The 26,017-nt window shown below is 35.0% G+C and overlaps 3 protein-coding genes across 4 annotated transcripts; 1 reads left to right on the top strand and 2 right to left on the bottom strand.

Moving 5' to 3' along the window:
* Positions 1–14,322: 14,322 nt before the first annotated feature.
* LOC139099871 (globin CTT-IIIA-like) lies at positions 14,323–17,124 on the bottom strand. Of its 2 annotated transcripts, none has more exons than XM_070652419.1 (4): positions 17,054–17,124; positions 15,825–15,966; positions 15,421–15,563; positions 14,323–15,276 (listed from the first exon to the last, which is right to left on the bottom strand). In XM_070652419.1, the coding sequence occupies exons 2-4, from the start codon at positions 15,960–15,962 to the stop codon at positions 15,009–15,011; spliced, it is 549 nt and encodes a 182-aa protein (XP_070508520.1). In that variant the 5' UTR covers positions 15,963–15,966; positions 17,054–17,124; the 3' UTR covers positions 14,323–15,008. The 2 variants fall into 2 exon arrangements, with proteins under 2 accessions (XP_070508520.1, XP_070508519.1); XM_070652418.1 differs by having other exon boundaries at positions 17,049–17,118.
* Positions 17,125–18,543: 1,419 nt separating this feature from the next.
* LOC139099877 (5-oxoprolinase) lies at positions 18,544–23,976 on the top strand. The gene is made up of 4 exons (XM_070652427.1): positions 18,544–18,714; positions 18,934–20,105; positions 20,321–22,906; positions 23,211–23,976. The coding sequence occupies exons 2-4, from the start codon at positions 18,965–18,967 to the stop codon at positions 23,339–23,341; spliced, it is 3,858 nt and encodes a 1,285-aa protein (XP_070508528.1). The 5' UTR covers positions 18,544–18,714; positions 18,934–18,964; the 3' UTR covers positions 23,342–23,976.
* LOC139099878 (leucine-rich repeat-containing protein 15-like) lies at positions 23,913–25,700 on the bottom strand. The gene has a single exon (XM_070652428.1). The coding sequence runs from the start codon at positions 25,481–25,483 to the stop codon at positions 23,990–23,992; it is 1,494 nt and encodes a 497-aa protein (XP_070508529.1). The 5' UTR covers positions 25,484–25,700; the 3' UTR covers positions 23,913–23,989.
* Between the last annotated feature and the right edge of the window lie 317 nt (positions 25,701–26,017).

Raw genomic sequence — 26,017 nt, 5'->3', positions numbered from 1 at the left:
CAGCGTATTCAGAGGGAGCAGATGTCTGGATATCAATCCTCAACCTCCCTCTTTTCCTTAATGGTACCTTTATCAGAGAAACTACACCCTAAACATCTATCAAGTTAGGCTTAAGTATGTGTTTTGTGGATGCACATGTCATACAGCTCATGGAACTTATGATGATACACTTTGTGTGTTGCGACACACAAGTTACTCCATAGTTTACAGGATTCCAGAATTCAAACTGCACCGGATTCCAAATAGACTTTTAAGTCCGATTCCAATGATAAATGACAGATGAGTTCTGAATTGGCAGAAATTCTGAGTTGGAAGGACTATGCTAACTCTGGGTTGCTCATCTATATTGTCAATTTGATTTTGACATTTTCAAATGTCGAATATGTATGATCAAGTTAATCATGTGTGGCTCGGTTTTGATTTTTGGGTGAAAAGGTTGGATTATAATTTCAAAAAAATAAAACTGACTTTTTTCAAGGATTTTTTATAACTACAAAAATGATATAAAATTGCATCACTCGAGAAAAATTTCCATTTAAACTGAAAATTCAAATTAATTTAAAAAAAATTGATTTTTTTTAATTAAAATTCAAATTCATTTTTTAAAACAAAAATAAAATCAATTTTGATTGTTTAAAAATTTTGTCGAAAAAAAACTGTGTCAGTAAATTTTAAATGTGAAGTAAAATGGAACTTAAAAAACAATTTTCTATAAAAAACAAAAAAAAAATGTGTAAAAATGTGAAAAACTTTTCGTAAATTTTATTTGTAAAACAACAAAAAAAAATCACAGAAAAACACAAAAAATTGTAAGATGAATAAAAAAAATAAAAAAATTAAAAAATTTCTCTTTTTTACTAGGACATTTTTATTAAAAAAAAAAAATCACTGTAATATTGAATTATTATTATATTTAAATTTTATTATTATTAAATTAAATAAAAAGTGAAAAAATAATTAAAAAAATGTTTTTTGTCGCTCTTAATTATTAAGTGAAAGGATAAAAATTATAGACATAAAAAAGGTGGATAAAAATACACAAAAATTGTAATAAAAAAAAACTAAGATAAAAAAATTATAAAATTATTATTATTATTATTATTATATAAAAAAATGAATGAAAAACAAAAATTTAAAACTGGAAAAAAAGAAAGGAAAAAATTTTGAAAATAAAAATATAAAAAAGATATAAATTTGAGTTTTCTTAAATGTTTTTTTATTTTTTATTATTTAAATTTTTTAAATATTTTAAATTTTTCAAATTTTTTTTAAATTTTTTTTATAATTTTTATAAAATTTCAGTTCTTTAAAATTTTCAATTTTTCTTTAAAATTTTCAATTTTTCTTTAAAATTTTCAATTTTTCTTTAAAATTTTCAATTTTTCTTTAAAATTTTTGATTTTTGTAAAATTTAAATTTTTTTTTTAATTTTTACTATTTTTAAAATTTTCGATCCTTTTAAAATTTTAGCAAATGTTTTAAAATTTTAAATTATTTTAAAATTTTATTTTTTTCTACCTAAATTTCAAGTTTTTTTAAATTTAAATTTTTTTAAAATTTAATTTTTTTTAAAAATTTTTAATTTTTTTTAAAAATTTTTAATTTTTTTTTTAAAATGTTAATACAATCCATAAAAATTGTCATCAATTTCAGAAAAATCTCCAGAACTAGTGTTAAAAATTTTAAGATTTTTCAAATTTTCCAAAGCTTTTTCAAACTTTTCCGGATGAATTTCAAAAAAGTCATCATGAAGGTACAGTTCCTGGACATTTGGACATGCCATGACAATTTTATCCCAATCAACTGTAAATTGTCCCTCATTTAAGTCAAAAATTGTCAATTTTTCAATTTGGTCAAATTTAAATAATTCTGAATAATTTGTAAAAAATGAATTTAACGACAAAATTTTCAAATTTGGTAGCAATTTTTTAATAATTTTAAGTCCATCAATTGCGAAAATTCCGTTAATTTTCAAACTTAAATCTGTCGTTTTTGGATATTTTGTCAATAATCCAATTAATTGACGTTCATTATTTAAAAATCCTTCAAATTTTAACGTATTTTTTAAATGATTAAATTTAAATATCAAAGGACCGTTATTATGCCAAGATTTGTATGAAAATTTGACTAAATTTTGATTTTTAAGGAATGAAAATTTTGAAGTTTTCAAAAAAGTTGACTTAATTTTCAGTTCCTTTAAGCTCCTTGACTGGTCATCCAGCAGCTTCTGTATTGATCTATTGAAGTTATTGACTGTAGCTGCTGGAAACTTAGCATTAAACTCGTCAGTTCCATAAGTTGTGATTATCAATTTGTCCAGCTTAAATGGATATGAATCAGTTCCAATTATGCAGTTTACGTTGATGTCATTGAGGATTAAGACTTTCAAGTCATTTGTAGACTTGAGGAAATTTTGAATTTTAACGAATTTTGTTGAGCTTTCAAGTTGCATGTTGAATATTCCAGGATGATTGTAAATAACTAAGGATGAAATGTTCGGGTTGTGAATGTTCACAGTCAATGACTTCAATTTGGATGTGCTGATCATGTCGAAGATTTTGTCTGCATTTTCAACTTTTAGATGCTTTAAAGTTGGCAGTTCCAACACTTGATCAACTTGACTTGAACTTGCATGATTGCTTCGACTAACTTGACTTGAACTTGCATGATTGTTTCGATAAACTTGACTTGAACCTGCAGTAATGTGTTGCCCAACTTGACTGTAACTTGCATGACTATTGTGACCAACTTGACTTGAACTTGCAGGACTGTATTGATCAATTTGACGGTAACTTGCATGACTATTGTGACCAACTTGATTGTAACTTGCATGACTGTGTTGACCAACTTGATTGTATTGATCAATTTGACGGTAACTTGCATGACTATTGTGACCAACTTGATTGTAACTTGCATGACTGTGTTGACCAACTTGATTGTATTGATCAATTTGACGGTAACTTGCATGACTGTGTTGCCCAACTCGACTGTAACTTGGATGACTGTGTTGACCAACTTGATTGTAACTTGCATGACTGTGTTGACCAACTTGACTGTATTGATCAATTTGACGGTAACTTGCATGACTGTGTTGACCAACTTGATTGTAACTTGCATGACTATTTCGATAAACTTGACTGTAACTTGCATGACTACTGTGACCAACTTGACTTGAACTTGCATGATTGTATTGATCAATTTGACGGTAACTTGCATGACTGTGTTGACCAACTTGACTGTATTGATCAATTTGACGGTAACTTGCATGACTGTGTTGACCAATTTGATTGTAACTTGCATGACTGTGTTGACCAACTAGACTTGAAGCTGCAGTAATGTGTTGCCCAACTTGACTGTAACTTGCAGGACTGTATTGATCAATTTGACGGTAACTTGCATGACTATTGTGACCAACTTGATTGTAACTTGCATGACTGTGTTGACCAACTTGATTGTATTGATCAATTTGACGGTAACTTGCATGACTGTGTTGCCCAACTCGACTGTAACTTGGATGACTGTGTTGACCAACTTGATTGTAACTTGCATGACTGTGTTGACCAACTTGACTGTATTGATCAATTTGACGGTAACTTGCATGACTGTGTTGACCAACTTGATTGTAACTTGCATGACTATTTCGATAAACTTGACTGTAACTTGCATGACTACTGTGACCAACTTGACTTGAACTTGCATGATTGTATTGATCAATTTGACGGTAACTTGCATGACTGTGTTGACCAACTTGACTGTATTGATCAATTTGACGGTAACTTGCATGACTGTGTTGACCAATTTGATTGTAACTTGCATGACTGTGTTGACCAACTAGACTTGAAGCTGCAGTAATGTGTTGCCCAACTTGACTGTAACTTGCAGGACTGTATTGATCAATTTGACGGTAACTTGCATGACTATTGTGACCAACTTGACTGTAACTTGCATGACTGTGTTGACCAACTTGATTTGAACCTGCAGTAATGTGTTGCCCAACTCGACTGTAATTCACTTCAAATTGACTTAAAAACGTAGATAAGTATGCATTTAGGCCTCCCATTAAATTTTGTTCAACTTGACTTAAACTTGCATTACCGTTACAATCAATTACAGCTTCCGTATTTTGTAATACAATGTCCAAATACTTATTGTGTTCCTGTTCCTTAAAGCACATCCCAAATGGATTGCACACGTGATATTGATCAGTTCTATTGTCCATATTTTCGACCTTCAAGTGCGTAAGTCTATCACAAATTTTTAGAATTTTCCTCATCATTTGCTCATCCAAATTAGTCAGTTCCAGATCCTTGACATGGCCTCGATTTTCAGTCATAATTTCCAAAAGTTCATTGTCAAATTGCATGTAATCGTGACTGCTTTTATTGATCCGAATTGTTTTAAAATGATTTTTTGTTCTCAATCGATGTATTTTGTTGATGTTGCAGACGCAAATGTTGAGAACATACTTTGACTTTAGTGAGTAGTTTAGGATGATCTGCTTCCAACTGAAAATAGAGAATATAAAAAATGTTGTAATGAAAATCATGGATAAATACGGTAGGGTTGTCAATATCTTGAACTGAGAGAAGATAAGGGGTGTTGGTATGGCTAGGGGTCATATAAGCCCCCTTCAATACGTCCCTGATGTTGGGTATCTTTATAAAAACTAAGAACTTGCATTTATTGCTTACGTCAGTGTCATTGATGAACAACCTGAGTTAAAATTCATTAGAAATATAATTAACCGTATGTCATGTGCGAACATGGTTGAGGATTACCACTAAGGTGTACCGCAAATAGTAGGCTTACGTATAAGACGTTAGCAACTAATCCAAGCTCCTAGTTGCTATGCAGACACCCAGCATTAGGGACGAATTGAGTGGGCTTCTATGACCTTTAACCAAACCAACTCCACCTCCTCATTTCCTCAAAATTTAACTAATTTGCTCCCTAAATTGTTCAATTTAGTCTAAATTTCAATACTACATACCTTTCGTTAACTTCCATTGCCGAAATTAAATCGTCCATGTCCAAATAATTGAAAATATTTATCAAAATTTCAATTGGAATTTGTTCCATCTTATGACTTTTTTTGTAAATTATTTTGAAGATTATTTCAAGATTTTTTCGAAGACTTTTTAAAAGAATTAAATTAAAAATTGATGTTATTGATGCTTCCAATTGATAACAAGCTACTGTGTTGAGAATTCACAATAATCAAGTGTTTTATATACTGAATTTCACCATTAATGAAAGTTTCTGAAGATTTTTATTCTCTTTTTTGCTCAGCGAATCTCTGGAAAAGTTTGACTCTGTTTTGAATTTACTTCATCTCAGGTATTAAGGAGTTATTGCTGGATTCTAATAATTTTTGAATTGATTTGAAGGATCTTGAATTTTTGGGATGGACTGGGTCGAAATGAGTCTATTCTGGATAGTCTTGAACTCATGCTGATGTTTCTGTAGAGTAAACCTTATTCAAACCAATGATCGAGTCGATTGAACTTAGCCTGTTACATGCTAAATGGCCTTGAAATCAGGCACATTTTGATGATCCTAAATTGACTTGAAATTGACAATAACTAAATAAATTTGAGCATTTTTTTGGATTTTTCAGCTGTTTTATTGACAAAAGATTGGATTTTTAAGGATTTTTTGATTCTTTTCAAGCCATTTTGGTTGTTTTTTGCAATTTTCTAGAATTTTTTAAGCCATCCAACCATGAAATCCTTCTAAATTGTCTCAAAATGTCAACTTGCCTCTCCAAAAAATTCAAAATTTTCAACATTTTTCTCTCAAATTCTCACAAAAATAAAATCAAAAAAATTAAATTTGTCAATATTTTGAATCAAAACCTTTTTTGAGATTTTCAGCCTGAATTTTTAGGTACTAAGTTGATCAACAAACTTTATAGCAGGTAAATTAAGTTCCAACAATATAAAAACTGCAACTTTTTCTGACCTAATCAGCATTATTGCAAAAGTTATCAAGTCAATTAGTCAAAAAACTTTAAAAATTTCAAAAAAAGTCAAAAATTCATCAATAAATCATAACTAGAAGATAACAACAACAAATTACATCATGGATACGCTGTCAACTGACCTTTTAATGGAAATTTTTGAGTATTTGGACTATGCATCACTGCTGAATGTAATGGAAGTTTCAGAAAGGTAAGTTACAGACCAGAATTGATTTGATCATCAATTTAACATCCATATTAAGGCACACCAAGTAATAAGACATTCTATTTACTTCCAGATACTTTGATATAGTCACAAAAGTCACAAAAATCAAGTCTAAATTGAGACTGAACATTAGTTCCAATAATTGTAGTCAAATGATGAGGAAGTCCAATGAATATCCATTTAATAATATTAAAGTCAGTTCAAAGACTTGTTATGGACTTGGATTTCAAGATTATGCAGCACAACAAGTTGGATTTCCTGAATTTGTGGAACTTGAATTTTGTAAGAATATTGACGCAATATTTACAAATTTAAGTATGGATTTAAATGTATTGGAACTGACAAATTTGAATAATATTTGTGTATCAAAAATATTATTAAAATGTGAGAATTTAAAGGAACTGAAACTTGATACAGTCAATGAAAAATATTTTCCAAATAATTTCTTTTCACTTGATTATCAAACACCAGAAGTAATCATATTAAGGAAGTTGAAATTCCTTCAAGTTAAGTCATCAAGTGATGTTTTTAGTCGAATTGAAGCACCATATGTTGAAACTTTAATATTAAATGATGATCCAGGATATGAAGCAATACGAAATTTCCTTTTAGTTGCATGGGATTTAAAGGCATTAGAAATACATGAACTTAATTTAAGATCAATTCGACGACCAGAACAATTTAAATTTAAATTACAAAAATTCACATTTACACTTAAAAATAATATGAATCTGTTCCGTACAATGATTAATAATCGATTAGCATTTGAGTTGATTATGCAACAAATTCGACAAAATGTTCGTGATGTGATGTTGGAAGAAGCACATGATGAGGAAGGCAGACGTCGTATTTATTTACAACAAGTTAATGACTTTCGACAGGAAATGCAAAATAGTCAACAGGAATTTTTAGCAAATGCTTTATTAAATTTTTTATTGACTTTTCGTTCATCCTTAAAGGAACTAAATATTAATTTTGATCGATTAAATTTACAAGCTAATCGACTTATGGACATTATCATGACTGACTTTAAATTATCAACATTATTAATCACATCCAATTGTAATAATTTAAATTTATCAATGCTTACTCCAAATAAGTCAATTAAATTATTAGAAATTTATGGATATTTAAGTGCTGATGATTTAAAGGAATTAATTACAAAAAATTCAGCTGTCATGTTTTTGACACTTAATATCTTAAATACACCTGATTTTGATGTATTAAGTACAATTGCTAAATCTATGCCTAATTTAACAGCACTTAAAATTAAACCATTTTTTAATACCTTTACTGATGGAACTAAACTTGAAAAAGTCAAACAATTAAGTATTTATAATATAAGTCCAAGAAAAGGACATAAAAATTGGCATCAAATTGCACAAGCATGTCCAAATGTCATCGATCTCCGTCTATCTGATGCCAATGACTTTATTATGGTTCCATTTCATATGCAGAATGTCCTCAAAACATTAACAAAACTTGAACATTTAGAAATTTTTACACGATCAAAAATCTACATGTTATTTCAAATTTCAAGCTTATTTCTCGATCCAACAATTGCAAATCTTAAGTCTGTCAAAATTTCTGGTGCCATCAACAAGGACAAATTCTATGAAATTATTAAGGAAATTCCACACCTGACCAACACACGAATTACATGTCATAGTACAGGAAAATTACGTCAACGTGCTGTTGGTGGACCATAAGAGACAGGGTCATGAATCAGAGATGATTTGAATGGTCAGTAAAGTGTAGAATTGAGGATAAAAGTGGAAAAATGACGAAAATTTGAATTTTATTTTGTAAATTTTTTTAAGTTTGTAATAAAAAATTATGTTTAAATTGAATATTTTAAAGTGTTTTTTCTATAAATTTATTGAATTTTATTGATTGCCATAGCTCAAAATAAGGGTTATAGATGCTGAGACCAAGATTGAGCCTTTCCAGGTAGTCTTGATCTCGATCTCAAGAATTTGTTGAATTTCTCGAGGTTGAGACTTTGAGAAAACATAGTTCGAAGCACAGTTGGCAGGATTTTGAGATTTCGGGATCCAAAAGTCCAAAAAGGTGTTTCCTAATTTAATCTGGACATAAGTAGAAGCAACTCCACATAAGAATCCTGCCAACTCAGGTTTGAAGTCGACTCAAATTCTATATGGAGTCAAGTCAACTTTAGTCGACTTTTCAATTCAAAATTCGAGCTTTGTTCTTTACAAAATGTTCAAAATTTGGTCATTTACATGATTTACATCCTTAAATACTTAATACAGTGGTGGGAAACCTGTAATTATTACGGGACACCTTGTTGTTGAGCCTTAATCGAAACCACACTCGATATAGAGTTACATGACATTTTTAAGAGTTTTTAACGAGTGTCTACAATTCACTCTTTTGTACCACATCACACAGGTTGTCCACCACTGACTTAATAATTATCTAATAAAGATTACATCGAGTACAAACTTGAATATCCTCTTTTGCAGCCAACAACTTAACACGACTGAAGAACATTTTTTCAAAATTTACAGCATAAAAATTGATTCTTTTAAGTTTCCCGGAACTTCCCAAAAAAGCATCATAAAATCCATTCCTGCACACCAAATCCATTCGTGCATTAAACGTCATTGTGTGCAATTCTTGACATTTTTTCAGCACTTTTTGGATATTCTTCGGCATTACATCAATATTTCTGTTAATCAGTTCCAATTCCTTTAAATTTGGACATATGATTGCGACTTGATGCCAAAGTTCCTGATTTAAAAGATGAATTTTCAATTTTTCAACATTTTTCAGCACAATTTCGTCAGAAATTTGCAGCAGAAGTGAATTTAGTTCCAGAATTTTCAAATTTGGCATTGCCGTTGAAATGTGATTAAAAATGTTGGAACCAAGAAGGGATGCAAAGTTTAGAGTTAATTTAGTCACAAATGGACAGCAGGAAATTAGGAACTTCAAGTTCTGATTGTTCATAAATCCTTGAAATTTGAGGCTTTTTATGGACTTGCTGACTTTTAATTTCTTAAATTTTGTGAAATTTTTGTCAATTTTTAAGGCAAATTTGTCCAATTTCAAGTCAGTCAGGCAGACATTGACAATTTCATATGAATTGTCTTCATAAGACATGAAATCTAAAGTCACGTCCTTCAAGGTCACCGACTGACTTCTCAAAAATCCACAAAGTATCTCCGACCACGACATGTCTTCATTTAAGTCTGTCAAATCCGTGCGAAAATTACTTAATTCCAAATTTAATGACTTTAACTTAAACCTGACAATGTCCAATCCATGAAAGTCATCAACACATGCATCGAGGATTGTCAATTCCTTCAAATTGTCAATTTTTATCAAAAATATCGTTAAACTTTCACAGGAACTGTGGATGGTCAATTTTTCCAGTCTTGGTGCTGCAATTGAGTCCAAAACTTCACAATTTCTTGAACATTTAATTTCGAGGACCTTAAGCACTGGATAAACAACAGCATTAAGTGCTATATGCATAATTTGGAAGTGATCATCAATAAGCTTCAGTTCCGTCAGATTCTCACAAATAGCAAATATCTCCAATGGCCAATCCTTGCCAATATTAAAGACCTGAATCTTTTCGACGTGATTTTCAAGGTTGTTTAAGACGCCGTAAATGACAAACGATTCCAATGTGTCATTATAAATGTCATCATCCTGGTGCTTAATAAAATTGACATTTTTGTATGGCAGCTTCTTGGAATGAACAATCATGTCATTGTAATATTGTTTTGAGTGGATATTTAGAGTTAAATTTGATTGAAGTCGTTTGCTGGCTAATAGGACGTCGGAAAATCTGGAAATATGCATGATTAATATAAGTGATTAATTGTTGTAGATAAATTGAAATCTTTGTTCTAAACAGAGATGTAGCTAGGGTTGGTGGGATGAAAGGGGATAACCAGAGTGTCATGACAGGAATGTACCCAGAGTAAGATGTTTGTGGGCATGGTAGGAGAATTGCCAAGCAAAGTTGCACGGCAGTGGCGTACTTATGAGTGAGAAGCTTAGGAAAACTGAAGGAGCAAAGAGCAAGAGGAGATAGAAGGGATTGACGGCATGACAGGAGCGTAGCCGGGGGGAGAATGGTAAGGGTATAGCCTCGGGTCACGGCAGTTGTGTTGATGTCATAGCAGAGGTGTAGCTTTAAAACAAGACAGAAGCCTATCCTTGGGGGCCGTTCACTTATTACGTTACGCAAAAAAAACGAATTTCTAGACCCCCCTCCCCCCTCGTTACAAAATGTCGTTACAAAAAAAATTTTTTGGTTGAGGCTGTTACAAAATCCTAGACCCCCCCTCCCCCCTAAAAAGCGAACGTAATAAGTGAACGGCCCCTTGGGGCACTATACTAAAAAAGGCAATAATACTGCAGACAGGGATGGAGAAGACTTGGAAGCATTGCAGTAGAGTAGCCTTGCTACATAGCAACAGCCTCGAGGAATAGTAACTTGAATTTACTACAGTTTCTTGAGACATAAATCTGAAAAATTGGCTCCTTATTCCCCTAGTCAACCCATCATTTCAATAACTCACCTTTCACTTGCATCACTAACTCGTTCCAAATTTATTGAGTCTAGATACTCAAATATGCAAATTAGAATTTCAATTGGTAAGTCAAAAATATGCAAAGAGTTTTTGGTTTTATCCATAATTAAATATTTTGTGCACACTAGAATAATGAAGCAAATGAATTCAAATCTTAGTAATAATGATGCGTAGAAGTACTGCAATTATCCCGAGGGGAACATTCTGAAATTATGAAATGAAGGGTTTGACACCCTAACGCAGTGGAGGGCCGTCTGTTTGCCGTGGTAAAGTATTAAATTTTTCTAAATGTTATGAATCACACGCCGTGTGTGGTTTTGGTCGAGGCTTAATCCCAAGGTGTGTCGAGGCATAAAGAAGGTTGCCTATCACTGCTTTAGCCCTCTGTACTTTCTTGAATAACCTTCTCATTGGCTGTCAAGTTTAAAATTATCTATCAAGTTATTCAAGCTCGAAACTAGACATAAGCTTTATTAATTACAGCCTACGTTACTCGGGTAACTGAAATCATACTTCATACTACTCTTCCTAGACTGTTGAATCAGAGAACAAAAAAACACATTGAGTCAACTAGATGATGATTAAATAGAGCATTCTGATTCAGATTTGATGCTTAGTTGAATCAGGAACTAATCATTGTGTTATGACTCAATCCTAGGGACAGAAATATGTTTCTAAAGTGGTCTATCCGTAATTCATGGTCACGACAGTCTGTGTACGGGCTAAGCTCCTTTACCTGCCAATCTCTCAATATTTCCATCTGTTTCACTGAAAATTTTCAAAATTCAAACACAAAAAATTCATCACTTTAATTTTTAACTATTTTTTTTGCATTTTTATTATTTTTTTAACTTAAATTACTAAATTATTCCTAAGTTCCTTCCTTCGCTGTCTATACATATCAACTGTGAACATATCCTGTCTCTTATGGTCCACCAACAGCTCGTTGACGTAATTTTCCTGTACTATGACATGTAATTCGTGTGTTTGTCAGGTGTGGAATGTCCTTAATAATTTCATAGAATTTGTCCTTGTTGATGGCACCAGAAATTTTGACAGACTTAAGATTTGCAATTGTTGGATCGAGAAATAAGCTTGAAATTTGAAATAACATGTAGATTTTTGATCGTGTAAAAATTTCTAAATGTTCAAGTTTTGTTAATGTTTTGAGGACATTCTGCATATGAAATGGAACCATAATAAAGTCATTGGCATCAGATAGACGGAGATCGATGACATTTGGACATGCTTGTGCAATTTGATGCCAATTTTTATGTCCTTTTCTTGGACTTATATTATAAATACTTAATTGTTTGACTTTTTCAAGTTTAGTTCCATCAGTAAAGGTATTAAAAAATGGTTTAATTTTAAGTGCTGTTAAATTAGGCATAGATTTAGCAATTGTACTTAATACATCAAAATCAGGTGTATTTAAGATATTAAGTGTCAAAAACATGACAGCTGAATTTTTTGTAATTAATTCCTTTAAATCATCAGCACTTAAATATCCATAAATTTCTAATAATTTAATTGACTTATTTGGAGTAAGCATTGATAAATTTAAATTATTACAATTGGATGTGATTAATAATGTTGATAATTTAAAGTCAGTCATGATAATGTCCATAAGACGATTAGCTTGTAAATTTAATCGATCAAAATTAATATTTAGTTCCTTTAAGGATGAACGAAAAGTTAATAAAAAATTTAATAAAGCATTTGCTAAAAATTCCTGTTGACTATTTTGCATTTCCTGTCGAAAGTCATTAACTTGTTGTAAATAAATACGACGTCTGCCTTCCTCATCATGTGCTTCATCCAACATCACATCACGAACATTTTGTCGAATTTGTTGCATAATCAACTCAAATGCTAATCGATTATTAATCATTGTACGGAACAGATTCATATTATTTTTAAGTGTAAATGTGAATTTTTGTAATTTAAATTTAAATTGTTCTGGTCGTCGAATTGATCTTAAATTAAGTTCATGTATTTCTAATGCCTTTAAATCCCATGCAACTAAAAGGAAATTTCGTATTGCTTCATATCCTGGATCATCATTTAATATTAAAGTTTCAACATACGGTGCTTCAATTCGACTAAAAACATCACTTGATGACTTAACTTGAAGGAATTTCAAGTTCCTTAATATGATTACTTCTGGTGTTTGATAATCAAGTGAAAAGAAATTATTTGGAAAATATTTTTCATTGACTGTATCAAGTTTCAGTTCCTTTAAATTCTCACATTTTAATAATATTTTTGATACACAAATATTATTCAAATTTGTCAGTTCCAATACATTTAAATCCATACTTAAATTTGTAAATATTGCGTCAATATTCTTACAAAATTCAAGTTCCACAAATTCAGGAAATCCACCTTGTTGTGCTGCATATTCTTGAAATCCAAGTCCATAACAAGTCTTGGAACTGACCTTAATATTATTAAATGGATATTCAATGGACTTCCTCATCATTTGACTACAATTATTGGCACTAATGTTCAGTCTCAATTTAGACTTGATTTTTGTCACTTTTGTGACTATATCAAAGTATCTGGAAGTAAATGGAATGTCTTATTACTTGGTGTGCCTTAATATGGATGTAAAATTGATAATCAAGTCAATTCTGGTCTGTAACTTACCTTTCTGACACTTCCATCACATTCAGCAGTGATGCATAGTCCAAATACTCAAAAATTTCCATTAAAAGCTCTTTTGGCAGCGTATCCATGATGTAATTTGTTGTTGTTAATTTTCTTGAACAATTTTTGATGACTTTTTGAACTTTTTTGATTAAATTTTTGACGTTTTTTAAAATTTTTTAATTTTTTGATGGATTTTTTTGATTTTTTTGAAAGGTTTTTTGAAATTTTCAAAGTTTTTTGACTAATTGACTTGATGACTTTTGCAATAATGCTGATTAGGTCAGAAAAAGTTGAAGTTTTTATATTGTTGGAACTTAATTTACCTGCTATAAAGTTTGTTGATCGACTTAGTACCTCTAAATTCAGGCTGAAAATCTCAAAAAAGGTTTTGATACAAAATATTGACAAATTAAATTTTTTTGGTTTTAATTTTAGAGAATTTGAGAGAAAGATGATGAAAATTTTGAGTTTGATTAGTAAGGCAAGATGACATTTTGAGACAATTTGGAAGGATTTTTAGGTAGAAAGGCTTAAAAGCTAAAAAATTGCATAAATTGCAAAATCCTGTGTCCCTTATCCTGTGTGCCGTGATCTGTGTGTAATTCCAATCGAGGCTTATCAAGGTGTGCCATCAATAATTGCCAAATTATACGTCATCGTCAACAAAGCAATCCATTGCAACAGTTACCAACCGACCATGTCCCTCGCAATCAATCAATTAATATCCCTATAAAGCAGCATACCAAACTCAACATAGTAACAACCAACAACCACCATCAAATTAATAAAGCAATTTTCATATTATTCAGTAAGTAATAAGGAAATGTTTATTTGCTCATTTTGAGCTTTAATTACAGCTTAATTGAGAAACAATAAAGAGACGTTAGTTCTTAAAAGCATGAAAATGTTGCGTATACAATTCTTATTATTGGGAGATTATTGATTATTAATTTTATAGAAGGTTTAAGGATTGTAACTTAGTAAAATATTGTAGGAAATTAATTCATTTTGTAGAGTCAGCGTTGATGATGGGAAATTTTGAGGTTAGAATTGTATTTTTGGGGTAAAATGTGAAGGCACCTGAACGTTTGTGGATATTGTGAAGACACCTGAACATTCTCGAATAATTGTGATGGCACCTGAACAATTGCAGTTAGTGTGAAGGCACCTGAACCATTTGCAATTAGTGTAAAGGCACCTGAACCATTTTGCAACCAGTGTGAAGGCACCTGAACCATTTGCAACTATTGTGAAGGCTCCTGAACATCCACAACTAGTGTAAAGGCACCTGAACAGTCGTGACTATTGTGAAGGCACCTGAATATTCAGGATTTGTGTGAAGACACCTGAACATTCACGACTCATGTGAAGGCACCTGAATATTCGCGACCAGTGTGAAGACACCTGAATATTCAAGCTTAGTGAACTTAATGTGAAGACACCTGAATATTGATGACTAATGTGAAGGCACCTGAACATTAGTGACTAATTTGAAATAAATGTAAAGACACCTGCACCCATTTCCCCCAAAATAACACCATAACCTCAAAATCACCATCCATCCATCAACCCTCAATTTCACTCAGTTCCAACATTCTTTTCATTTATTTTCCAACTTTTTTTCATCTAAATTAGTAAAAATGACATGATAAACTGTATCCAACAAGTCACTCCATGCCTGTACGCCTTCATCATCCAACTTACACAAATCCCTTAACGTATCAAGTATAATTCCACGAATTTCCATAAATGCCTTCTTGGGTATGCCACGACGTCGATGATTCTTGCCCATCTCGTTCAAAACACGAACAATTTCATCGGCACCGCCCGGCTTACCGAGACAATCGATACAAACACCTAAAATTCCCCTGCAATGAGGTTTTTGCGTGATGAAAAAAAATTGAGAGAAAGTCAATAAGTCAGCCTTGACACTGTCAATTGCATGTCCAGTGGATATTTATTGGGAATTTGGAATCGATAATTTTGGGACTAAATTGGACACTAAAACTTACATGATTTTGTTGGCATGACTACGAAATCCAGGTGTACCTTTTAGCATGATGATTGGCGTGTTCCTAAATGCTGCGAATCTGTCTTGATTGTGTGGAAATTTTTCTAAATAAGTGTAGAGAATTTTCTCGCCGGAATCGAGTGGCTGGATGGAAGAAATTGAAGATTATGGTCAGAAATAGTCGAAAATATCAATTTTTTGGGTTTTGGGGCATTGGGTGTGCTTATTGGGGGTCTAAACTAACTTGACAGCTAGTTAATAGACCTTGTTGATGCCTTGACGGCTTAGCAACTAGGAACTAACTAGATAAACATACTAGCTGCTTTCTAGAACCAGTCAAACCTAGCCTGAACTCAAATTGAGTCCAAAAGTCATAAGATGGACACTAAGCAGTGCAATTCTTACCTTAGCAAATGGAATCTCCCAGGATTTTTTAATAATTGCTACCTGACGATCAGATAGGGTCTTTGGCTCAGGATTTTTAATCTCTTCATGTTGGCTGAATGCCATGATGCTTTGAATGTTGGTTATAACGTTGCCCATGGTTCTGTAGGAAGAGTTTTTTTGGGAATTTTGAATAAAAAATTAGTAAGGAATTTAAAAAAAAAAAAAAAATCAAAAATGCGCTAAAAATTAAAGGCTAAAATGTTTTTCTGAATTTACATCTCCGAGTGAACAAATTGGTATAAATTCTGGATAATAACTAGGCAATCCCTATTACATAATGCTTGAAGGGTCAAGCACTGCAATTAATAATCTATCGTATCCCACCATTTACACTTATTTTTAGGAGTGAAATCCTAGCCTCTTGCAAGCTCTGCACATTGCCAAGGATTCGAATATGTCATAAGATTTGACGTAACCTGCAATATACCTAGTTGCAATTCATGTACTTGAGATTCCACCAAGAAAATCATTCTCAAACTTCACCCAACGCTCAAACCAAGCTAACTAGAATCGATAAACATAAAAAAAGAGCTTCTAAAAATAGACATGATCTTGAATTGATTCCAGGATCTTTTGCAAATAAGGTCACTAATGCCGTTTTATAACATTCGATCTCTTACATGACCTACAGTCAATTAATGCCAATTTTTTTATCAAATCCTTCCTTAATATTTGACATTAGTTTATGGAAAGTCTACCCAAAGTCTATCCGAGCAGCAGACGCTGTATGAATGTCCATAAATTCAACCCTAAGCCAACGTGACTTTGATTCGAGGCCAGACTTAATCAAATCCGGTCGCAACGTTAAGCTAAGTCGGCCAGAAACCGGATTTTCAGTCATTTTCACGTTTTGTGTCTTCTAGGCTAGTTATTGACTAGACAAATTATCAATTTGTCAACTTGAGATTGAGAATGCTATCTAAATTTTTGCAAGATGCTCTAGTGTCTTTTTACTCTAAAAACCTGAAACAAATTGAAGACTTTTTTCCTAAAAAGAATTAATGTTGACCCTAACTATGCCTTGGATCTGAGATCAATTATGATACAAATTCTAGAATTATTTTTGCTAGGTTTCCGTTTAATCAAGCATTGATGTCATTATGAATAGATTTTCATAGTCAAAATGCAAAATAATTGCCAAATTTCAATAATCTTCACGGAATTTCACCATAAAATACTTACAATACCTTCAAAATAATTATTCCTTATTCCAATTTCTATTCCAAGAAAAGAGCACCTTTCACCTTCCACGTTTTGCGACAGACTAAAAATTCAGTTTGAAATGCCGTCAAGTTTGAGGTCAAGAATGAGTAAAAAAAATTGTCGTTTTCCCATCACAAATTTTCCATTCGTTTCAAAAACTTAATGATGAATAGATAAGATCACGAAACACATAAAATTGATTAAGACATCAAAAGGAAATTAAAAAAAAAAGGCAAGAAGAATGACTAAGGACATCGGTAATTGGTCAAATCGATTTGAATTCCTTTAAGTCATTTGATAATGAAATTGTTGGAATTGGAGTTTGGTAATAAATCATAAAAAGTTCAAGGATGGACAAGTTTGGCTTGTTCTTGAGGACTTGCTGGATAATTTGATGATGATTGATCACAGACATAAATTGCTGTCTCATTTTTCATAGATAATAATTAGAAAAGATATCGATTTTTATTGATTAAGCTGTTGTGGATGTTGACACGTAGGTCGTGTGATCTGACAAAATTTAAGGATCATAAAAATGTTGAGAGTACGTGAGGATATGAAGGTAGTCAAGTAGCTGTATTTGCATGTGTCACAAGTCAGTTGTTTACTAACTTCACTTTACGGACAGATCAATTGTGAGCCATGCCATGATCTCCTTTAAATGGCACCTTAAGCTGGCTCTATTGCTGGTACATTAATCTGGCTGTATCGCTGGTTTCCGTCTGCCAATCACCAATACCAAGTGGACACAAGTCGATCAATCAATCTTAAATCCAGCAACAGGATTGCGTGGCTTTGGTATGGTGCAAAAATCAGTTGAAATCCGGTAGTTGCCAGAGTCACACCGGATTGAGGCCGTATTTCAACAGAATCTGATATCGAGTCGTAGTCAGGCCGGCTTGGAGCTAGATTTTCCATCGATTAATCCATTAATATGCTATTTGGGCCCCAGATTCGGTTGAAAGCTAACACCAAGCCAGTGTGACTGAGACATAGTACCGGATATCATCCGATTCTTGCATCATGTCAGAGATACAAGGGATTGCTGCCGGATTATTCCAATTGGGTCTTAGATGCGATGATCCTTAGATGGGATGTGATAGCTCATTGGAACATAAGTCTTGAAACCAATATGTCTAATCTGTGTGCGTCGTTGAATATGATAATGCTTTCATTGATTTACAAGTTGATTTCGGAAATGGTCGGTTGTAAGCCTTACCATACAGAGTGTTATTGTGGGGCTGTCATTCTAGGTAGTTTGAATCGACAGTGACAATGAAGACAATAAAATTATATCCCAACACAAACCTAATTCAGCATCAATATCGACACAAACACAAAAACATCAAACTCCATTGTTTCAACCCAAAAAACATTCAACATTCAACATTCAAAACAATAACAAAAACAATCAATTTCTACAGTCTTATCATTTTATTCATTCTATAATTTAGTAAGTTTAGTAATCTCTGCCTCATCAAGTGTATTATCGCATTAAACAATTCAGTTGCTTCATCATTAAGTCTATAATTACACATAATTATCACATTTATTGTAGATAAAATAAGATAAGAAGGTTGAAGAAGTAAAGTTGTCAGTGTTTGTTGAGAATTTGAGGAGTTTACAGGCTTTACTGTTGATTTTGGTGAGTTTTGGATGCTTTTGGATGTAATTTTATGGAATTTTACGAAATTTTGTGGATTGCTGCTTGAAAAACTTGAAATTGGTCATTAATTGAGGCAAAAACACTCAAAACATCCAAAATAGTCCAATTTGCTTTGATTTTGGGTTTCAACCCCCAATACCCTCCTCCAGATCCACCTTAAACCCTCCTAAAACTCAACCTACATCTCCTCCTTTTCAGACAACCTTAAAACATCCACAAACCCAAAGTCATGTCCGGCTATAAATTCTCAATCGATCGCGGTGGCACCTTCACTGATGTCCTCGCAATCAGACCCGACAAGTCCATCCGAACCATGAAGTTGCTGTCCGAAGATCCACAAAATTATCCAGATGCACCAACGGAAGCGATAAAGAGGATTTTAATTGAGGATCTTGGCGACTCGGCAGTCAATTCCGATGGATTAATTGACACATCCAAAATTGAGTTTATCAGGATGGGAACTACGGTCGCGACCAATGCACTGCTGGAACGGAAAGGAGAAAAGACAGCTTTGGTTGTTAATGCTGGATTTGGGGAGATACTTGAGATTGGAAATCAGGCACGGCCAAAGATCTTCGACTTGAACATCCGCAGACCATCAAATTTGTACAAGGAAGTTGTTCAGATTGACTGCCGGATTGTGCCTGAACGTCCTGACTGTCAACTTGAAAAAATATCAGAAAAATGGCGAAAAATTTCAGGAATTTCAAATTCGACATTTTTGGTGATGAAGGAAGTGGATGTTGAGGAAGTAAGGACGAAACTACAAAAAGTCTTTAAGGACGGCTTCAAGTCTGTTGCTGTCTGCCTAGCGCACAGCTATGCCTGTCCAGAACAAGAAATTCAAGTCGGTAAAGTCGCACAGGACATTGGATTTACAACTGTGACTTTATCGCATCAAGTCATGCCAATGATTCGGTTAGTTCCGCGTAGCTTCACATGCTGTGCTGAGGCATACTTGACGCCGCATGTTGAAAAATACCTAAAGTCATTTAGAGCTGGATTTCATAAGAATCTAGAAGGTGTGGAAGTGCTGTTCATGCAAAGTGATGGCGGACTTACCAATATGGACAAGTTCCGAGGAGCCAAAGCAATTTTATCTGGACCAGCTGGCGGTGTCATTGGATTTAGTGTGACTGGAAAGAGAGACACTGAGTTGCCGTTGATTGGATTTGATATGGGAGGTACATCCACTGATGTGTCAAGATTTGATGGACATTATGATCATGTTGTTGAGTCTACGACTGCTGGAGTCACTATTCAGGCACCACAACTTGATATTAATACAGTTGCAGCTGGTGGAGGATCACAGCTGTTCTTTAGGTCCGGAATGTATGTTGTTGGACCTGAGTCTGCTGGTGCTCATCCAGGTGAGTTAATAGTTGTTCCTTAGTGTGCTTCTGGTCCTTACTGTCCCTTACTGTCCTCACTGTCCCTTACTGTCCCTTACTGCCCCTTACTGCCCCATTCTGTCCCTTACTGTCCCTTACTGTCCCTTACTGTCCCTTACTGTCCCTTACTGTCCCTTACTGTCCCTTTTAGTCCTCTTAGCAAGTAAATAACCTCAAAATCCATCCATTTGCAGGTCCAGCATGCTACAAAAAAGGAGGACCCTTGACGATCACCGACGCCAATCTAGTCCTCGGCCGCTTATTCCCAGAATACTTCCCAAAAATCTTCGGACCTAATGAGGACGAGCCACTCGACCTAGAAGCAGCAATATCAAAATTCACAGAAATAACCAGCACAATCAACAGCTACAACAACAAATCTGAGACTCTTAGCATCCAGGAAGTAGCCATGGGATTCATACGAGTAGCAAATGAAGCCATGTGCCGTCCAATTCGAGCACTGACTCAGTCAAGAGGATATGACACATCCAAGCATGCTTTGGTTGTGTTTGGCGGTGCTGGTGGTCAGCATGCATGCTCAATTGCAAAGGAACTGGGAATGAAGAAGGTCTTGATCCACAAATATGCTGGAATATTGTCAGCATATGGAATGGCACTGGCTGATGTTGTGCATGACACACAGGAACCATGTGGATTGGTATTTGAGGATGGAAATAAAGGACATATTAAGGAACTGCTGGATAAATTGTCAAAAGTTTGTGTCGATCAGCTGGAAAGTCAAGGATTTGGTAAGGATAATATTGTGCTGGAACCGTATCTACATCTTAGGTATAATGGAACCGACTGTGCATTAATGATATCACCAAGTAAGGATGACTTAGTGCCTGACGTGGCTGGATATGGAAATTTTATTGACTCATTCCTTAAAAGGTACCAAAACGAGTTTGGGTTCCAGCTTGAGAATCGGTCCATAATTGTCGATGACGTCAGAGTTCGTGGATGTGGCAAGTCCAAAATTCCAGAGGAACTGTCAATTCCAAATGCTGCAAACAATGAAAATCCAGTTCCAGTGAAGGTCTTGAAAGTCTTTTTTGATGATAAATGGATGGACACTGCCCTGTACCTTAGGGAGAACTTACTTGCTGGACATAAGATTATCGGACCGGCTGTGATTATTGACAAGCTGTCGACCATCATTATTGAACCTAATTGCCATGGATTAATCACAATCAAAGGCGATATTGTCATAGACATTGAGGACATCCAACAAAAAGTTGTTGGAACTGACTTGGATCCAATTCAGCTGTCGATATTCAGCCATAGATTCATGAGCATAGCTGAACAATGTGGACGAATCCTTCAAAGGACATCAATTTCAACAAATATTAAGGAACGACTTGACTTTAGCTGTGCCTTGTTTGGTCCAGATGGTGGACTTGTCAGCAATGCTCCTCACATTCCCGTCCATCTTGGTGCTATGCAGGAAACTGTCAGATATCAAATTAAGGCACGCGGTGGGACACTTAAGGACGGTGATGTGATCCTGTCCAATCATCCACAAGCTGGTGGTTCGCACTTGCCTGACTTGACAGTCATAACGCCTGTCTTCTATCCATCAATCCCTGATCCTGTCTTTTTTGTTGCATCACGTGGACATCATGCTGATATTGGTGGAATTTCGCCAGGTTCGATGCCGCCGCATTCAAAAAGCTTGTCTGAGGAAGGTGCTGCATTTAAGTCGTTCCTACTTGTCGATGGACATGTCTTTAACGAACAAGGTATCACAGAGGAACTAACAGCAGCTGGAAGTCGAAACCTTAGTGACAACATCTCTGACCTAAAGGCACAAATAGCTGCAAACCACAAAGGTATTCAGCTAGTCCGGGAACTGATTGACATTTATGGACTTGATGTTGTTCAGGCATTCATGAATTATATCCAACAGAATGCAGCTGATTGTGTTAGGGATATGCTGAAGGAAATAGCTGTGGATGCAAGGAACAGAACTGGAAGCAGCATCTTACAAGCCACTGAGTACATGGACGATGGAACTCCGATAAGTTTGACAGTCAAAATCAACGAAGACAATGGAACTGCCGTTTTTGATTTCACTGGAACTGGATATGAAGTTTATGGCAACTGCAATGCCCCAAAAGCTATTGTCATGTCCGCAATCATTTACTGCCTGCGCTGCATGGTCGGATTCGACATTCCATTGAATCAAGGCTGCTTAAATCCAATTGAAGTCATCATACCTGAAAAGTCGATCCTCAATCCAACAGAAGGTGCAGCAGTTGTTGGCGGAAATGTCCTTACATCCCAAAGGATTGTCGATGTGATCCTCAAAGCCTTTAAAGTCTGTGCTGCAAGTTGTGGCTGCATGAACAACATAACAATTGGTGATGAAAAGTGGGGCTACTATGAGACTGTTGGCGGTGGATCGGGTGCTGGTCCTAAATGGCATGGAACATCTGGCGTACATACTCACATGACCAACACAAGAATCACGGATTTAGAGATCCTGGAACAAAGATATCCAATAATATTAAAGTCATTCTGTCTCAGAAGTGATGAATCTTCTGGACTTGGAAAGTATTTAGGCGGTGAAGGAATCAAGAGAGAATTAATGTTTAGAAAGCCTGTGACATTGTCGGTGCTGACTGAACGTCGAGTTATGAAGAATTATGGACTTGAAGGTGGTGAGCCTGGAAAAGTTGGATTGAACTTGCTGAGGAAGTTTGATGGACGAATTATTAATCTTGGTGCTAAAAATGCTATTAATGTTGATGCTGGGGATGTTTACTCGATGTTGACACCAGGTGAGTGGGTATTGGGGGTCTGTAGGGGAGGGTAGGATGCTGTCATGTAGTTGGGAGTCACTTGATATCCTAGCAGGCAAAGAGGATGGACTCAAGAGCTGAGTAAGTTAAGATTGACGGTCGTGAACTTGCTCAGCTGGTGTTTCTAAGTACAGCAAGCTCTCGAGAGCCTGTTAGGGATATTAAGCATAGCTTTAGGTAGTGAAGAGGAGACTGGGGTTGACTACCAACCCCTAACCCCTGAATACACTCCTAGCATGCTCAATGAGCCTAGAACTAATCACTGTCCTTTTTGACATTTTAGGTGGTGGTGGATATGGCAGGAAGAGGATCTTCAATGAACGTTCAAAAGTGGACGTAGACTCTGAGGATTCAAAGACATTTTATGAAAAAGGCAGCGTGTTTGCATACCGAATGAATCAAGAATCGGTTTAAATTGTTATTGGACATACTTTATTCATGCTGTTAATTATTATTATAGATATTCATACTGTTATTAAAGAATATGCTGGACTAGACTCGGACTAGACTCGGACTAGACTCGGACTAGACTCGGACTAGACTCGAACTAGACTCGGACCTAGACTCGACCTAGACTCGACCTAGACTCGGACTAGACTCGGACTAGACTCGGACTAGACTCGGACTAGACTCGACCTATACTCGGACCTAGACTCGACCTAGACTCGACCTAGACTCGGACTAGACTCGGACTAGACTCGGACTAGACTCGGACTAGACTCGGACTAGACTCGGACTAGACTCGGACTAGACTCGGACTAGACTCGACCTTGACTCGACCTAGACTCGGACTAGACTCGGACTAGACTCGGACTAGACTCGGACCTAGACTCGACCTAGACTCGACCTAGACTCGGACTAGACTCGGACTAGACTCGGACTAGACTCGGACTAGACTCGGACTAGACTCGGACTAGACTCGGACTAGACTCGGACTAGACTCGACTTAGACTCGACTAGGGACTCGTGGACATAGTTTGAGCAGTTCTGACTTAAAATATTAATAAATTTATTCATAATTTAATAAAATTGGACATAAAACATCAAAATTCTTATTCCTACTCAATTCCTTTCCATCCAGTTCTTAAAGCACTGCTCTAACATCTCATTTGGATCCAAATTTTCACCCCACAGTAAGTCATCAACACACTTATTGCCTCTAAAATTCACAAATGTCAAGTTTGGATGGAATCGACTAAATAATTCATGCTCAATTCCATTAATGTCATTTCCATTAAAGTCAATACTTTGTAGATGTGGATGTAGACCAAAGGAATTGGCATTAAGTCTTGCCAAATTTGATGATGATACTTCAATTCCGTTGTACTTGTTAACATGCCCAATATTGACAAGTGGAACAAAAAGTCCAGCTGGAAGTTCCTTAATTTGTGTGTTGCTGATCACCAGATTGCTAAGGCTTGCTTGACTGCTGAATAAATCAGGATCAAGTGCCTGTAAGCCTGTAAATGTGAAAGATAGTGACACTAAGCTGGTCAGTGGCTTGAAAATGTCCTTGTAAAGCTTCTCATTTCCAGTTCCAATCAATCTTAAGGATTTCAGGTTCACAAGACGTTCAAATGCATTTGCTGGAACTTCCTCATCAATTTCCATGACTCGAAGTTCTGTCAATGATGCTGGAAGTGCCTGCCAATGGATGTTGGTCAACTTAGTGACCGGCTGCATGCCAATTTCTAAATATTCAAGTTTTTGGAACTGCGAGAAAAATCGGAAGTCAAAATTGGTGAAATTATTGTCGTTAATTGATAAATGCCTCAAATTTGGATGTCCATTAAGGGCAAATGTGATGTCTGACTGGTCCTGGAAGTCATTGACGTAAAGCGTCACTTCCTCTAAATTTGAACAATTTATTAAGAAGTTTGAACTTAATTCCTGCAAATTGTTATATCCAAGACTAAGTTTCCTCAATTTTTGCATATTCAGGAACAGCTTTTCAGGCAGGAACGTCAATTTATTGAACGGAACTGAAAATACTTCCAAATTTTTGGCACTTCCAAAGAAATCTTCGGGAAATGTTTCGAGACTTTGTGACATTGACTCAAAATAGACCAAATTTTCACAATTTTTAAGCAGCCCTGATGGTAAGGTCCTCAAAAATCCAGAACTTATGATTAATCTCTCCAATTTTGGACAGACATCAAATGCATTTGGGTTAATTTTGTGGATATTCCGTCCACTTATCTCCAAATTCTTTAAATTTTCAAATTTTCTCAGCACATCTCCATTAAATGTCGTATTAAGCTTGACCAAAAACTGCACACCTTCAACATCCGCGTCTGTGTGATTCTCAAGATGAGTTCCTGTGATTTCGAGGATGTCAGTCATGCTGACTGGCTGTGGAACTTGAAGGTTGCATGTGTAAATGTTGTCGTAATTATAAAGGTATGTGCAGGTAGCTGGGATGGGTGTTGGAGTGATGTTAAGGTGTGGTTGGGAGGTGATTATGTGTTGCTGAGTACACAAGTGTGGACTGAGTGATATGAACAGTGCAAGATACATTGTTGAGGTTTGGATGAGTTGCTGGGGCTTTTGGGTCATTTTGAACTGCTATTGCTGTTCCTTTACGTCCAATGGGTCACTAAGGGGATGATTCAACTGATTTTGATGCTTTTCCGTCTTCAACTGCCTTCTGGTTCCAGTTTTCCTTCCAAAAATCCTCAAATTTGCTCACAATTCCTTCAAATTCTACTTAATCAATTTAACAGCTTATAAACTCACTTCCCCGACTACTTTACGATCAATGTCGGAATCAAACTTAAAAAACCTTATTTTATTTAGTTCTTCATGTCAATAATAAAGTTGTTTATTTCATCAGATACCAATTTACGCTGATAATTCCTTATCATTGTTGACTCTATTATGCATTTAAGTTACTTATTGTTTTTTGTAAACAATTCTAGGAAGTGGAAGTGGAAGTGGATAGAAAATTGCGAATGTTGTGGTTAGTCATTTATTGGAAGTCAAGTTCCACTGGTGCTTTAGCCGCACCTTAAGCCACATAGTGGGGCGGAGTCAAACGAGGCTCTGGTTAATACAGGATGCGTTGGCCTAGCAAGCCGCCACCCTTAACAA

Source organism: Chironomus tepperi, unplaced genomic scaffold, assembly GCF_022539635.2.
Source record: "Chironomus tepperi strain 1889 unplaced genomic scaffold, CSIRO-AGI_Ctep_v1 contig_486, whole genome shotgun sequence".
NCBI classification, from domain to species: Eukaryota; Metazoa; Arthropoda; class Insecta; order Diptera; family Chironomidae; genus Chironomus; species Chironomus tepperi.
Note: the sequence above shows the minus strand (reverse complement) of the source record. Positions and strands in the feature narration are given on the sequence as shown.

Bases quoted from the DNA above. Each gene is read 5' to 3' on its own strand.
- LOC139099871 (XM_070652419.1), bottom strand. From the start codon at position 15,962: ATGGGCAACGTTATAACCAACATTCAAAGCATCATGGCATTCAGCCAA. The intron at 15,564-15,824 runs GTAAGAATTGCA...TCTTCCATCCAG, and splicing joins GGGAGATTCCATTTGCTAAG to CCACTCGATTCCGGCGAGAA. The intron at 15,277-15,420 runs GTAAGTTTTAGT...ACCTCATTGCAG, and splicing joins AGTCATGCCAACAAAATCAT to GGGAATTTTAGGTGTTTGTA.
- LOC139099877 (XM_070652427.1), top strand. From the start codon at position 18,965: ATGTCCGGCTATAAATTCTCAATCGATCGCGGTGGCACCTTCACTGAT. The intron at 20,106-20,320 runs GTGAGTTAATAG...ATCCATTTGCAG, and splicing joins GTCTGCTGGTGCTCATCCAG to GTCCAGCATGCTACAAAAAA. The intron at 22,907-23,210 runs GTGAGTGGGTAT...TTGACATTTTAG, and splicing joins TTACTCGATGTTGACACCAG to GTGGTGGTGGATATGGCAGG.
- LOC139099878 (XM_070652428.1), bottom strand. From the start codon at position 25,483: ATGACCCAAAAGCCCCAGCAACTCATCCAAACCTCAACAATGTATCTT.